This window comes from Cucumis melo, chromosome 9 (assembly GCF_025177605.1).
Source record: "Cucumis melo cultivar AY chromosome 9, USDA_Cmelo_AY_1.0, whole genome shotgun sequence".
Taxonomy (NCBI): domain Eukaryota; kingdom Viridiplantae; phylum Streptophyta; class Magnoliopsida; order Cucurbitales; family Cucurbitaceae; genus Cucumis; species Cucumis melo.
The window spans coordinates 17742908-17759881 of record NC_066865.1 but is presented as its reverse complement, the minus strand read 5'-3'; the positions used below and the strand labels follow the sequence as shown (position 1 = coordinate 17759881).

The window sequence follows — 16974 nt, the reverse complement described above, 5'->3', positions numbered from 1 at the left end:
ACTAAGCATCTTACCATAACTTCTCTATTCGTGAACTTAAAGAAAGTGGTGACATAGTGTTCAACAATTTCTTCAAAAGACAACTTGACAGATTTATTTACAAAAATATTGCCCACATTAACATTTGGAAAGCTTGTGTACAACGATAGAATGCAACAACTGAGAGGACTCAAGTGACTTCCCATTGAGTTTTTCTAAGGATTTTAACGAAACAGTTATTAAAAATATATAAAATGATATAATTTTTTTCCTTCACTAAGGTTTTTAATGAAACAGTTATTAAAAGAGAGAGTATCGTAAATATATTTATATATTATAAGTGTAGATATTTATAACCTATATAAAGTGTAGATATTTATAACCTACATAGATTATAGATTATTAATAGTCATATAACTCTAATATAATTTCATGTTGTAATACTCGTCCTACTAAATTCTATATAGAAACTTTGTACTGTAACATATTTTATAAATTGAAGGGTGTGATGCCGACATGTCATAATTGAATTTTTTTATCCTCTCTTTCCTAGTTGTTTTTTATATTCTCTCTTTCCTACTCTCGTTTGTTTCTTTGTTATTATTTCAAATGTGTTTCAATTATAAATTTATACACGACAGTATCTACCTTTTCCAAATTATTTTTTTAACAAAAAAAAAAAAAAAAACTGAAATACATGACAGTATCTACCTTTTCCAAATTATTTTTTAACAAAAAAAATCTGAAACTATTTATAAAGAAACTATTTAAAAAAATATAACAAAGAACTTAAATAAACTATTACGAGAATTTTACTATATTTTGTTATTTTTTAAAATGCCCTTGCAAATAGGAGGACTAGGTTTTACTTTATTAGGTAAATAAGTTGTTTTTGTTTTTGCTTGAGATTTTCTATTTCCATGGAAGTTCCAAATTCCCTTTGATTTCTCATGGGACATGAGAGAAAGAAAATGAGACGTTGAAAGACAGTAATTTCAAGAATTTCATTACCTTCTTCTTCAACTTGATTTGAATAAACCAAACCAACAATAAACAACTCCCAATATCCACTTAAAAGTCCATAACTTCTTAAAAACGCACAAATCAAACCTGCAATGATAACACAATTTTCGATTAGAATACTATTGTTTTTTTTTAACCAAACATCTCACAATCCACAAAAAATCACAAAATCACACGACTCTGTTCTGTGAATTTGTTGAATTGCTCATTGCAAACGCTTAATTTCCCAAATTATTGGATCTCTGGAAACCAAGCCATGTTCAATTTAATTTCTAAATCAGCTATCAGAAAGATATCTGGAAACACAGAAGTATAACTTTGTTTTCCTTGTTTTCACTTTTCAATTTTCAAATTTCCTGCCAAACAGACCGTAAAAAACCCAGACCGAAGTGTTGAGTTAGATAGTCAAGAGCTTAAAAGCAATAACAAAAATAGCTGAACATGCTTCAGTTTTAAGAGAAGCATCAACACAAGGAGGCTGAAAATAACATGCTTGGGAGAGACTTACCTCTTCCCAATTACTGCTTTCTTCTTCTGTTGTGGTCAACCGTTTTCTACTTGTATGCTCATCCTACTATTTCCAGAGCTTGGTTTATCCCCATTCCCAGCAGCAGAATTCTCATTACTCAGAACAAGGACTGAAGAACAAGAACAAACTGCATTTCCAATCAGCAAGTGTAACATATATTTAAGCAATCATCTGTTAGAATATGATTCTGAAGAAACGGAGAAGAAAAACGATGCTAGAAAATGAAAGTAAGTTATAAAGATTAATGGTGAGAATAGGTCACTTGCAAGGTTCCAAATCAGGGAGATCAACAAGACGATGTACAATGAAACTCCGAGATGTTCTTGGCTAAGAATAAGCAATCAAACTTACAAAACAGAATTAGATTGATAGTAGAGCTGTTATTGCCTCTATAAAGCCTCCCAAAAGAGGTTTCTCAAATCAAAATGATACAAACTTAACATGACGTGATTGTACAAGGCTCTAGGAGGGAAGGAATCTACCTAATGACTTGCAAAAGAACCAAGACATTCATATTCAATTCTTTACACCAAAAATCCTGCAGTATCATTCTTGTTGAAATAAAGTTAAAAAGCTACCAACAAAAACATAGACGATCCTGCAGTATCAAAGCAAAAACAGAAGAGGTCACTGGTCGGTTACTTGTGAGCAAAATCAAAATTCATGTGGAGATTCAACTCCTCGACAGCCATTAATAATCACTTCGAAGCTTTGAATACCCTCCAGCATGAAACACCATGATCAAAACCCTCCCCCCTGTGGGAGGAATGTTGCCATGATCCCTACCTCCGATAGTAATCAAATTCTGTGTCTTTTGGCCTCTTGCCATACCTATACTGATATTTCCAATCTTGGTTGTTTCCATGAATATTTGGCCGTGTTCTATCAGGTAAATGCCAGACATTACGATTGTAACTGTTATTCCCAGGCCCATTATAATGATCAAAATTACTGTCACCAAGCAGGTGCCAGTGCCTGCTCGATGAGTTATTTCTTGCATCACTGGCAAATCCTTTGGTCTTCCAGGAGGCAGTGCCACCTTGATGCAGTTTATCTCTCCATGCATTGTCTACCACACCCCTTGCATCACTAGCAAATTCTTTGTTCTTCCACGAGGTGACAACTTGATTCTTTTTAACCTTCCAGGCACTGTCGACCATACCCTTGTTCCCCTGATAAATGCTACTGTCCCAAGGATTTCCATCATTATTCACCTTCCCTGAATCACTAAAATTCCACTGGCTGCATCCTTGTCCGGTATTATCAGTAAGCTGATTATCATGTCCCCAGGGATTAGCCCCATGACCTGGACCTTCAATGTGCCCTTCTTTCCAAACAGAACTTGAGTCCCTTGTTCTTTTATTTTTACATTCCAACCAATCCTTGCGTTGTTTCATATTTGGAGTGTGATATGCCCAATCCAGTTCCTCGTGTTGTTTCATAATTGGAGGGTGATATGACCAATCCACTTCCTCGCGTTGTTTAATATTTGGAGTGTGATAGGCCCAATCCAGTTCCTCAATCATTTTAGAATCCATGTCAGGACTCCAATCGATTTGTTCAATATATTTGTCTGGATCAGGCAAATAGATGTCACTCTGATGCCCATTAATCTCTGCCCAGTAACGTCTTTTGGCATTGTGGAATGCCTCTTCACAAGCGGAATCATCCCAATTGGCTACATTAGTATGACAATAAATAAAGTTCTTGGAATCAATTATTTTACCCCATGGCACACAACCGATTTCTTTGCAAAATTTCTTTTCCCATAAAGGAATACCATCTCGCCAACGCTCTACACAAAGAAGAAACGACGAAATTATATTCATAACCATTAAGTTCACTGAAGGATTAAAAATATGGATGAGGATTTAAGAAACAAGATGTTAAATTAAAATTCTACGATCAAATATTTGCAAATGCTTTAAAATCAGTGAAGAGATGAAAATAAATAGAATATGTCTTATTCCGATCGTTAATAATCGGCATAGGTTTCATTTTAAATCCTAAAGCTTTAACACAAACAATTATATCTTGAAGTTTTGAAGATTAGCCAAATTAGCCCCTACCATCAGCTTTCTCTAAGGAGTTGGGAACTTCTAATTTTATTCATAAATTGCTTTATAATGTTGGACCCTCCTCTCCCTCCCATCTTTTGAATCCTTTGCTTTTCTCTCCAATTCCCTGTTTTCTCCCTCTGAATCTCTCCGTCTCCTCCCTTGTTGGATCTTTTTCTTTCTCTCTTTCCATATTTCTTTTTCCACTACATCACCTTAACAATTCATTGTTACCTTCTCCCTCAACAATGATTGACATGAAGAATGCACAAAAGCGCATTGAATCCTTCTCAAGTACCATGTCTACATATTCAGTTTCAAGAAGTAGGGGAGTGATTAAATACAAGTTAGTTTGAAGTTTAATTGAGAGTTAATTCTATGTCTAATCAAACTTATTTTGTGGTAACTCTCTTGTCGTTTCTACTGCCATAAACCACTGCAATCCACCACTTGGCCTTGTCTGAAAGGCAAAATTTGATAGAAATAGAAGGAAAAAAGGAGAATATAAATTTTAAGGTTGTACAATCAACTTTATCCTTGTTTCCAGTGATTCCCATTTTTCATGAGTGTTTTTTGTAATGTAATAAGATGTTACATCATCCATCTGACAACAGTAACCATAAGCAGTTTCTAATGGTTCGTTTATTTCTGAGAAAATAACCTTATCTTCACATTATTAATCAACTTAACTTCCATAAATATAAGAAATAAGCAACACTCCTAATCTTAAAACATCAATCATCTAGAAATACTGCACGTATTCAACAAATTGGGAGCAGTTCTAACAAAATTAGAAAGGACCTATAGCACCGTTTGATAAAAATTTTGATTTTAGCTTTTAGTTTTTGAAACTTATATGTTTATTTATTTTCAATTTTCCATTTACCGTTGGGGAAAAAACCCTTGAATTCCAAATCAAATTATAAAAAAAAACCACTTTTTTTTTAAGTTTCACACAGCATACTGATCGCATTCACTTTTCTCATCTTCCCAGAAAAGAGAAGAATGTGATAAGACATTGCAACGCATTTTTATAGCAGAAACTATTCAAAATAGTAACCTGATCGCCCGTACAATAGCGTACAATAGCATTATGAAAAATATAAGAATTTTCTTTGAATACAAATCTAAATATGTTAAAAAACAAAACAAAGGATCAATCAAGATTGGTGGTGCAACTCCAACCCAAGCTTCAGCTTACTTCAACATTTTGCCCAAAAACCATTCTTAAAACAAAACCAACTAAAACAACCCAGATCTCCATTCAATCCTACAACTGAACAAATGAATAAAAAAATTCTATCCAAGAAATCGGATTCAATAAAGAACAATAAATTTCCAAGAATAGCTATTGCACCCTAAATCTAAAAATAAGAAAGGGAGAAAATCACCTAGTGGAGGATCGTGATCGTAATTTCTTATCGCCGACCATGGAGGCTTCTGGTACCGAAAATTTCTCCTGGGTCGTTCTCTCCAATTACCCATTACATGAAACGGAAAACCCAGATAAAATACACGAATTGCGCAGAGAAAATCACAAAAAAAAAAAAAATTAATCGAATTGGGATAGAGGGGCAAGAATTGAGAGGGAATCCATGTTGAAGAAGGGAAATTTGTGATGGAAAGAAAGTGAAAAAAAGAAAAAGAAAAAGAAAAAAGAAAAAAGAAAAGGGCGGCGAATATGTAAGAAGAGAGACGATGAAGAGAGCGAAGTATGTGGGAAATTGAAGTGAAAGAACGTGGGATTTGAAAGAAAGATGGTATAAGCCGCTGCGGGCGTACTGATTTGGGGGAACTGACCGACTCCTTTTTGTTCTTCTTCTTCCTAGACACGTTTCACTACGTATATTTGTACTTTCATTTACATTTGCACTAAACTTGTACTCTCTTTTTTTATCTTCTCACACCCTCAACTTTTTATTTTCTTTCTAATGTCCTTGAAATGAAATTTTGTTAAAGTATAAAACATTCTTTTAGCCTAAACTTTTTGTACATGTAACAACTTAGGCATCTTTTGGCTCTAGAGTAGAGTGTGATAGAGTGAGCTATAAAAATCAACTATTTGTTTAGAGTTAAATTTAATTTTAGTTGAGGATTAGGATTAAATTTTTTAATAACCTACCTCCTCACTATTCTTCAACCTGAAGGAATGTTTGTTTCAAGGACCAGGATGTCATTCTCCTTCCCATTTCCACTTCGCATGAAATTTCTCATGCAAAATGGAGCAGGATTCCCCATGGAAATTTTTTTAATGTAAGAAATATTTAATTAAAAAATTAAATCTAAACAATTTAGTTAGTTTTATATCACAATTTGAATCTAAAGATAAATTAGTCAAATTTTGACCTAATAAACTAATCAATTTTTTTAGTAGAAATAAATAAACATATTTCAAATTATTCACATATATAAATCTAAATTTGAAAATACTCATTATCTTGGCCAAAAAATAATCAAACTTGAAGTTAAGTGTATTATTTATATAATACTAATAACATAAACTTACCTAGATACTATGCTAAATAAATAAATAAATAAATAAAACATAACCAAGGCAAGGACAGGGTTGGGACAAGGAATGCATTTCCCGTCCCCATTTAGCTCACAAGGAACTTTTTCTCCCACTCCCTCACACATTCCTTGCTTAATCGGAGAATCCCTGCCTCGTAGAAAAATTGGACATCTCTATTATCAACCAACTTTTGGATATAACAATAAATGACATAAAATTTAAAAACAATGATACACTGAGTTAATAATATATTGCCATAATACTTAATAATGATACATTGAGGTATATCATTCATATACTTAATAATACTACAAGGAATTGTATAAAATTTGAAAATGAAAATCACGTAGTAAATATATCAACCAACTGATACATATAATATAAATACATCACAATACTTATATGCAAAACTTATACAAAGTAAAAAAAAAAACCAACATAAAAAATAAAACAAAATCCTTTTAAATCAGATTGAACTCAAAATTGAAATCAGATTTAACTCAAAATACACATCGAAGAAAATACAGAAAAATCACAAACGAAGTTAAATTACTCCGATCAACAACCATTATAATTCATATTCAAAATAATGTACCATTCATATCGTAAAATTAAGATTAAGATAGGGAGAACAAATCATTTTCCTTGTATAAAAAAAAAAGATGATTAGGATCTTAAAAAGGGATAAGAAATATGTACATTATTGAAGAAACAAATTGTTTTTCTATCAGAGGAAGAATGATTAGAGATTTAAAAAGTGGGATAAGAAGTAAGAAATGATTGGAGCATTAAAAAATGGAAGAAAAAAAATAAGCTATTGAATGGTAGTTCGGAAATAATAACAAATTTAAGATGAATAGTATTTAAAAAAATGAGAATTTTGCCATATTTGCAAAATTCTAAAACAATGTGTTGTATTTGCTATGTCATGTTCTCAAAAGGAAATCATTACAATTTTTCATTTAATTATAATATTATTAAAAAACTCTTTCTCAATCTTCCATCTTTTTTTCTTTATGAGTTTTTTTTTATTACTATTATATCACAATCATCATCATCTTTTTAAAATCATCTCTCTTCCCTTCTTTCACTACGTACAAGAAAATGAGTTTTTAGTGGTGCATAAAAAATGTTATTAAAACGAAAAAAATGCCGCTAAAAGTTTTAGCGATAGCATGTCATTTGTCGCTAAAACTGTGATATTTGGACGCAACAAATCTAAAAAATAGCTAAAAGTTTCAGTGGCACAACAAATGCGCGCCACAAAATGTATACTTTTATTGACATTTGTGTGTAACTAATGTAATAGGTTGTAAAGACAAAGAAGGAAGCGAAACATTCTCCCCTCACAGCCTCTTAAATATAATAGGAATTTATTGTCTATGAAAATTTTAGTATTAAACTAGTTTAACTAAAAACATGAAGATTTTGTTGGATGCGTGTGGAGGATGGACTTGAGCACCAAAACGGAGCTGCTTTTATATATATATATATATATATATATATATATATATATATATATATATATATATATGAGTAGAGTATAATTACCTTTGTAGGAAGTATTATTTTGATAAACTTTCAAACTTTAATGTTTGAAACTTCTATGATTATCTGGATATATATCAAGTTTCAACCTTCTAGAATGCATTTAAGACAGACAAAATGTAGTTGAATTTTAAGGCATGCTGAGAAACTTTATGCAATGGTATGTGTGGTTTATGACTGACAATTTATAAGAACGTGCTATAAAGTTATAAGTTACTATGATATGATTATATAATGTGAAACCCCTTGTTGCACGTTGCGTGTATAACTTAACCTTAAAGTTGATGGCTTACAACATGAGGCCAAATGTGAAAAATGAAAAATAGAATCCTAAGTTGTCCTGGGAAAAAGAACACAATTTTTTTAATTGCGTACAATAGTTGTAATTCGATAAACGGTTATTTGAGGGATAAGGTCAACTAGAATTCTTCAATTTCAGAGGATGCAACTCATATCGAAAAACTTTTGTCAATCGCTTTTCTATGTTTAGAATTGATCAACAACCTTGAACACAAATATAGATAGGAAAGAACTCTCACCTTATCACTATATGTATTCTATATAAATAAACACATCGGTTCAGGAAACAAATAAACCAAAGACATAAGTTGTGGGATCGAAGATGTTTAAGCTTCAATGGCTTGTTGCAACTCTAGCTTGCTTGACTTTTTGCATAGGAGACAATGTTTCATATGATTCAAATGCAATAATTATTAACGGAGAACGACGTATTATCTTTTCAGGCTCAATTCATTATCCACGCAGCACTGAAGCAATGTGGCCTGATCTTATTCAAAAAGCTAAAGATGGTGGACTTGATGCAATTGAGACATACAGTTTTTGGGATCGTCACGAGCCACAACGACGAAAATATGATTTCTCTGGACGTTTAGATTTTATTAAATTCTTCCAACTCATCCAAGATGCTGGACTTTATGTTGTCATGAGGATTGGTCCTTACGTGTGTGCCGAGTGGAACTACGGAGGCTTTCCAGTGTGGTTGCACAATATGCCAGGAATCCAACTCCGAACTAACAATCAAGTCTACAAGAATGAAATGCAAACTTTCACGACAAAGATAGTGAATATGTGTAAACAAGCCAATCTCTTTGCTTCACAAGGAGGGCCAATAATATTAGCTCAAATCGAGAATGAGTATGGAAATGTGATGACACCAGCTTATGGAGATGCAGGAAAAGCATATATCAATTGGTGTGCTCAAATGGCCGAATCTCTCAATATTGGCGTTCCATGGATCATGTGCCAACACAAAGTGATGCCCCACAACCTATCATTAATACATGCAATGGATTCTATTGTGATAACTTTACTCCGAACAATCCTAAGAGCCCAAAAATGTTCACTGAAAATTGGGTGGGATGGTTCAAGAAATGGGGCGACAAAGACCCTTACAGAACTGCAGAAGATGTAGCATTTTCTGTGGCAAGATTTTTTCAAACTGGCGGCGTCTTCAACAATTATTACATGTATCATGGAGGCACCAACTTTGGAAGAACATCGGGAGGTCCATTCATCACTACATCTTACGATTACAACGCCCCACTTGATGAATATGGGAACTTGAATCAACCTAAATGGGGGCATCTCAAACAACTCCATGCATCAATCAAGTTAGGAGAGAAGATTCTCACTAACGGCACACGCTCAGACCAAAACTTTGGTAGCTCTGTAACTTTAACGAAATTCTTTAACCCAACAATAGGGGAGAGGTTTTGCTTTTTAAGCAACACAGATGGAAAAAATGATGCCACCATAGATCTACAAGCAGATGGAAAATATTTTGTACCAGCTTGGTCTGTGAGCATTCTTGATGGTTGCAACAAGGAGGTTTACAACACCGCAAAAGTAAATTCTCAAACATCTATGTTCGTGAAGGAGCAAAATGAGAAGGAAAATGCACAACTCTCGTGGGCTTGGGCTCCAGAACCTATGAAAGACACACTGCAAGGAAATGGTAAATTTGCGGCAAACCTTCTTTTGGAACAAAAAAGGGTCACGGTTGATTTCAGCGACTACTTCTGGTACATGACGAGTGTTGACACCAACGGAACATCTTCATTTCAAAATGTGACTCTCCAAGTGAATACAAAGGGTCATGTGCTTCATGCTTTCGTTAATAAAAGATACATTGGGTCGCAGTGGGGGAGTAATGGCCAGAGTTTTGTGTTTGAGAAACCGGTTCTACTAAAATCAGGAACATCTTCACTTCAAAATGCTATATGGTTTATTAATCACAAACGTGTAAGAAAGTATAAACACCTAGCGGTCTATTAATGATAGACCATACTGAAAGATATTGCTCTATCACTGATAACCCATAAAAGTCTCGATTGGAGCCTGTCACTAAACTTTGCTATATTTGAAACTTTTAAAAAACGTTGTTATATATTTAATTTTTATTTTTAATTAAAAGAAATATAGTCATACATGCTAAACCCCTCCCCCCTCCTCCCCAAAGTGAAATAGAGGAATAAATTTTGAATCTTTGGTTGTAGAGTGAAACCCGCAATCGTGACATCATCTAGCTTACTCTCTCTAACCCTTTGGACGGCCAACCACTGAACGCAAACTTTATTGCCGCCATCCACATCGGGACGCTGCTCTGCTGCCGGCATGGCCAGCCCATCGTTAGTGTTTTCTCTCACTCGAGACCTCGCCACATCCGCACACCATAATCAGCCACTAGCCACCGTTTACTTCTACCAGTCACCGATCGGATCACCGCCGATCGCCACTTCTCTCCCTTCGGTAGTTTCTTTCTCTCATGTGTGCAGAAGGGAAACCCACTCAGTTGCCACCGCAATCTTATGTTGATCTGCATCCAGCTACCATGACCCATAGTTCCATCGGATTTGATTTGAGGAATCCACTCCGTTTCAGTGTTGGAATTGAAAGGTAGGAAACATTTCGAACCTTATTTAGCAAGGTTGTGCCGTTCTATATGAGTTTCTCTGGTGGTGTTGCTCCAAGTCACTTTTGAGCAAACTTTGATGCTATAATTTGTTTTATCATCATTAATGGTTCCGAGACAGTTTCTTGACAAAGGACAGCTTGGGTAAAACATTTAAGAACCTTTGTTTTTTATAATGAATTTACAGCTTTGATTAAGGGGTATGAAAGCTGAAATTTGTTTTCGCTCAACATTTTAGAATTTCAAAAGAGTTCGGTAAGCCAAAAGGGAAGATTATCTGGATATATATCAAGTTTCAACCTCCTAGAATGCATTTGAGACAGACGAAATGTAATTAAATTTTAAAGCATGCTGAGAAACTTTATGCAATGGTATGTGTGATTTATGACTGACAATTTATGAGAACGTGCTATAAAGTTAAAAGTTACTATGACATGATTATGTAATGTGAGACCCCTTGTTGCACGTTGCGTGTATAACTTAATTAGTGGCAACTACGCTTCTACCTATAGCTATGTACACACTAGATTTGTGTACTTTTAGGTCAGCTATATTTGTGTGCCTAATGGCCAACCAGTTTTTGTTTTAAAATTGCATGCATAGTAGTAATGACCCTGGTCAGGGACCTTAAAAAATCGGGTTGTTACATGAATGATCTTTAGTTCCTAATTGTATTGATCTCTAACCCGCAATCGTGACATCATCTAGCTTACTCTCTCTAACCGTTTCGACGGCCAACCACTGAACGCAAACTTTATTGCCGCCAGCCACATCGGGACGCTGCTCTGCTGCCGGCATGGCCAGCCCATCGCTAGTTTTTTCTCTCTCGCTTGAGACCTTGCCACATCTGCACGTCATAATCAGCCATTTGTCGCCTACAGCCACCGTTTACTTCTTCCAGTCACCGATCGGATCATTGTCGGTCGCCCCTTTGTTTTCCTTCTGGAATTTCTTTCTCTCATGTGTGTTGAAGGAAAACTCACTAAGTTACCACTACTAACCAAACGGTGAATACCGTTAGTTGGAGTAAAGAAAAAGAAAAGGGTTATTGCACTTGAGAAAAGTATTAGTAAGATAGGTTACACATCATTATTATTTTTATTATGATAAAAATGTTACATCAACACAATCCCATTTACCAGTTATGTTAGCCAATTAATGAAGCCATAATTGAGGAATTAGAGTTATTGTTTTCCTAAATCTAACTGGTATGAATGCATAATTTTGACCTAACAACCAAATCATTTTGTTCCTCAAAAGGATAATTTACCGATTAGTCTTAATTCATATGGTTTTAAATGTTTTCAATTTAGTACTCACTTATGGATTATCTTTTTGAAATGTAATTATTAATCCAAAATTTCTTATTCAACCATAATGTTTTTTATGGTGAATGTTTTGAATGATGTAAATTTATGTCCATAAAATGTTGTGGATTTGACAAAAAGTTTGATTGGCAAAAGAAGGTTATTCGTAAGAAAAGACAATCCAATTTTTCATACCAATTTCTTAGAAATAGGGAAGAACAAAAACTTTCTTCCTTTAAATAGCATTTTTCTTAAATATTATTTTGCGGTAGTTTTAGTCCTAACCAATGTTAACATTCATACTAATGATTAAAAGTTAAACGAAAAAGTTTGACTCGGTAATATTACCATGACCTATTTTCAAAAGTTGGAGGTTCAATCTTCTACCATAGTTTTTTAAACAAAGTAAGAGAATGAAAAATATTTAAACACAATTTCTAAATTGAAACTTTATTTTTAAACTACATTGACTAGTTTGAGAAAACATTTTGTATAAAACGGACTATTTTAACATTAATTTTCGTTATCTTTTAGTCACAAACTATGGATATAATATTAGTAGATGAGGTACATAATTTTTTGTATTTACGACTTTAATATGACACAATTTAATTATTGTTAGTTTAAAATTTGCAACGATGTTATAGCCTTTTTTAATATAATATTAGTGTTTTACACATAAGTAACAATTTTTTATACCTGTAGCAAATGAGTTAACTTCCATCGTACATAAATATAACATTTTAAATTGTAGCTATTAAATTGTTACAAAATAGTTATTTTAAAAAATTAAAATGAAAATATATTTTAAGTGTTAAAGTAAATATTTCTTAAAAATTAAGAGAAAGTTTAGGAATAAAATTATTGAGTTTGAGGGCTTAGGAACTTAAATGCAATACAATTGGAACCCAAGGGAAAAACATATACTTTCCCTACATTTGTGATAGACATGTATTATACTAAAAAAAAAAAAAAAAACATATACTTTCCTTTTACATCTTTATTCTTTGAAATGTTTTGAAATTGAACTTTAGTTTACATTATTTAGTTCTCTCACTTGATGATAGAGATTTCTCCCCAAGTTTTCTTAGAATTTATAAATTTATGAATTCTCACCTACCATGAGAAAATGTGAGTTTGGGCTTATATTTGGCCCTATATGATTTTTGGGTCCAATCCACTAGTTTTTTCTTTTTCTTTTTTTCTTTTTTTTTTTTTTGGCTTAGGGTGAAAGGAGTAATTTTTTTTCTTGGAAAATTAGAGCAAATATCACACTTTAGAAAAGAGAAGAATAAAATGTTTGCAAAAATAGCAAATACCCATGAGTAATAATTGGTTTTTTAGGGGCGCTTGTAAAAATTGTAAAAGAATTTATAATAATAAGACTTATGTCACTATATTTTCTAAATTGCAAAAGTAGAAAAATTTAAAAGCGGATAACCTTTTGATAACCATTTGATATCATTAATTACTTATCGTATTTGCCAAATTTACAATATGCAAAAAAAATATGCTATGAGCTATCTTTTCTAAAAATTTTTTATCATCTGATGCAATTTCCCAATTTCTTAAAATGTCAAGTTTGTACTTCAATAATCATCACTATCAAGAATAACTTCTATCGGTGATAACAATTGATAACGCATTTCTCAAATTGAAAGTTATCATTGATAGCATTTATCAGCGGTAACTATAACAACTTATAACAATCATCAATTGCTACACTGGTAGTTACTATCAATGATAGCTTTTAACTTGAGAAAATAGAGAAAATACACTTGTAATGGTGAAAAATAGAAAATTAGTGATAATAACTGATAAAAACTATCAATGATAGCATCTATTAGTGATATTCACTAAATATAGCCTTCACTGATAGCTTTCAACATAAGAAAACTAGAAAAAAGTGTATGAAACAATCATTTCTCAAAAGAAAAGTTATTAATGGTAGCTTTTAATTTGAGAAATTTGAGAAGAAGTGTCCAAAACGGTGGTTGCACGTTGATTTAGCCATTTTTTAAATATTTCATGTTTACCCTTTCATCTTTCTTTTCTTCCCGACGATTCGTCTTCCTCCTACTATTTCTTTCATCATCTTTTTCCTGCGATTTCGTCTTTCTTCTTTCCCTTTTTTTCTGTAATTTCTTTCCATCATCCTTTTTATTTTTCAATTCTTTATTTACGTCGTTTAATCTTTGCATCGTTTTTTTTTCTCTTTTTTTTCCGCTTTTCCATCATCTTTCTACTTTTCTTCTTCTTTTTTTTTTCGCTGCGATTTCTTTCCATTGTCTTTCCTTTTTTCCTTTTCTTTTTTTTACGTCGTGTACAAAAAATAGCAAAATCTAAAAGATAGTGTATAAAGAATATTGAAAAAAAATCATTTAGATTGGAGTAGTCAAATGTAAATTATCATGTAAAAAAGTAAACAATTGTGTAAAAAAAATAAAAGATCGTGTATAAAGAATCTTGAAAAAACATCATTTAGATTGAAGTAGACAAATGTAAATGATCGTGTAAAAAAAATAAAAGATTGTGTATAAAGAATCTTGAAAAAAAAATCATTTAGATTGGAGTAGTCAAATGTAAACGATCGTTTAAAAAAATGATCGTGTATAAAGAATCTTTGGAAAAAAAATCATTTGGATTGGAGTAGTCAGATGTAAACGATCATGTAAAAAAAATAAACGATTGTGTAAAAAAAGTAAATGATCATGTAAAGAAATCTAAACGATCATGTACCAAAAAAATTAAAAAAAATCGTGTAGTACCAAATTTTGAAAAAAAAATCATTTAGATTTGAGTCTCCAAATTTAAACGATCAAATATAAATGATCGTGTAACTAAATTTAAACGTAACCAAATTAAACGATTGTGTAACAAAATTAAATAATGAAATTGAAAAGATAAATTATAGTCATATCTAAACGATCGCGTATAAATTGTAGCCATATTTAAATGATCGTGTATAAATTGTAGTCATATCTAAATGATCGCATATCAAACAATAACCAAATCTAAATGATCGCAAATATATTATGCGTGTTGTTGACGGCGTGGTTGACGGGATATTTTTGTTATTTTCCACGGTAGACTTCTGAGCTTTTTTTCGTTTTTGGAATTGTTTTATAGAGTGTACATATTTAGCAGTTTTTTATATTTTTGAAAAGACCCCGTATAAAAAATTAGAGTTGGATTGATTGCAACCGATCAATTATATAATATATATTCAACATTTTTAGGTTTAACTGAGAAAATAATTAGTTCATTTGAACGCATAACTCAACAAAGACTGTTCAATTATTCAACTTAAAAAGTTCTAAAGAAAAGTCTTTTGTATTAAAAGAAAAAGTATTTTACATGTATTATTGTTTATGGACAAATCTGGTAATTCTTTTATTAATACTTAAATTATTAATTTTATTTTTTCTTTATACTTTTATTTTTAAAAAATAATATAATTCAACTTAGTTAAGATATATGAGTGCTCTATTAATCACTCAACATCAATTTTCTTAAAAGAAATATATATATATTTCAACATGATTAGATAAATATTCAAAATTTTGTATTAGAAAAAAATAATAGGATGCATGTACGTATGTGACTTTTTATCCTCCTTTTTTATGAAATGCTTCGACACCAATAAGAGTGGTATAGATGTGTCAATCCTAGTTTAAGACATTTCGGTGCATCTTTTAAGATAGCTATAGTTTGAATACATATATGACATATTAAACTTCTCGCTCTTTTTTAAAAAGTCAATAACACAAGCACTGATACAGTGTTAAAAACACCGATAAAATAAATAGAAAAGTTTACCTCTTAACTTATTTTAGTACATTCTTTCATGTCTGTATGTATTCATGAATAAAGTGAAACCTAACTTTTGTTTGAAAAAAATGGACACTTTAAACTCAAATATTTACAAAGCATATCTAAATTGAAATATTCAATATTTTATTTTTAGGTTTGTATTAATTATCAAGTTATTCTTTTAACTAAATAAAATACAACATCGAACTAATCCATAGGATTTTCCATGAAAAGACACTTCAAAGGAAATTAGCATTTAATTTGTAAAATTTTTAGTACATAAATAAATAAATTAGCAATAACGCTCTTATTAATAAAAATAGTTATCTAACATAGTCTCTATGACGTTATACTTAATAAACCAACTTTATCTAAATAACAAATATGTGTTTTGGTTATGAAGCTACCAAGAAAATGTATAATGTCTTAGACTCTTGATTCAAAGATCAAATTAACAAATAAGCTATGTCAACGTTTATTTAGTTGTGCCAACAATATAAATTTTTGAGAAAGTGAGTCTACTTGTCTTGTACTATTTTTCTAGAGTTGGAAGTTCAAATTTTCAAATCTCGTTTTTATTGTATGAAAAAAGAATATAGAATATCAATTAAACAATTTTCTTTTTACAGTATGTGGTGAAAATTGGACATCTTCTTGGTAATGACTTGTCCTTTTGATGGTTGTAATTGTTTGGCTATTATGAATATAATGTTTTAATAAAATCCTTTGACAATTACAAACCTATTGTTTTAAAATCATTTATCTACTAAAAATTTAACGTTGATTTTAAAATTAGAAACGTCTTATTAATTTATCTATAGAGATAGAGGGAATCTCTTGATTCTAACTCTTTTGTGACAAGTGCTCGTTGTTGGAGAAAACTTTGAATATAAAATCAACTAAATACACTAGCTAACTTATTACACCTCAATTGAAAACAAATACACGGAATGTATAATATTTAGAAGTCAAATGATCATATAACAAGGCTTAGATATGGAAATAATAAAGACTTGAGAAAACCTAAAAAAACTTTGTATACTCAAATCATGGCCGAGGCATGCGTATGATAAGCGTTGTCCTGAAGACAATCATTCACTTTGCATGGCTTGCAAGTAGACTACAACTATCTTTTCAGCAGGATACCACGACTAACTTTGGTAAAACTACAACCCCAAACTACTCGATTTTGGTAGAACTTTTAGATACTTGCTCTCTATTCAGTAACAAAAGAAAGAAAGAAAGAAGATAAAAACTCTTCAATTCTTGAATAG

General features: G+C 31.8%; 1 protein-coding gene and 1 pseudogene across 1 annotated transcript; one reads left to right on the top strand and one right to left on the bottom strand.

The window, feature by feature from the left end:
* Positions 1–1878: 1878 nt before the first annotated feature.
* On the bottom strand, positions 1879–5440 carry LOC103503387 (uncharacterized). The gene is made up of 2 exons (XM_008467566.2): positions 4980–5440; positions 1879–3326 (listed from the first exon to the last, which is right to left on the bottom strand). Exons 1-2 carry the CDS (start codon positions 5071–5073, stop codon positions 2314–2316), a joined length of 1107 nt encoding a protein of 368 aa, XP_008465788.1. The 5' UTR covers positions 5074–5440; the 3' UTR covers positions 1879–2313.
* Positions 5441–8270: 2830 nt separating this feature from the next.
* Positions 8271–9943, top strand: LOC127150870 (beta-galactosidase-like; annotated as a pseudogene).
* The last annotated feature ends 7031 nt before the right edge of the window (positions 9944–16974 follow it).

Bases quoted from the DNA above. Each gene is read 5' to 3' on its own strand.
- LOC103503387 (XM_008467566.2), bottom strand. From the start codon at position 5,073: ATGGGTAATTGGAGAGAACGACCCAGGAGAAATTTTCGGTACCAGAAG. The intron at 3,327-4,979 runs GTGATTTTCTCC...TTCTTTGTGTAG, and splicing joins CGATCACGATCCTCCACTAG to AGCGTTGGCGAGATGGTATT.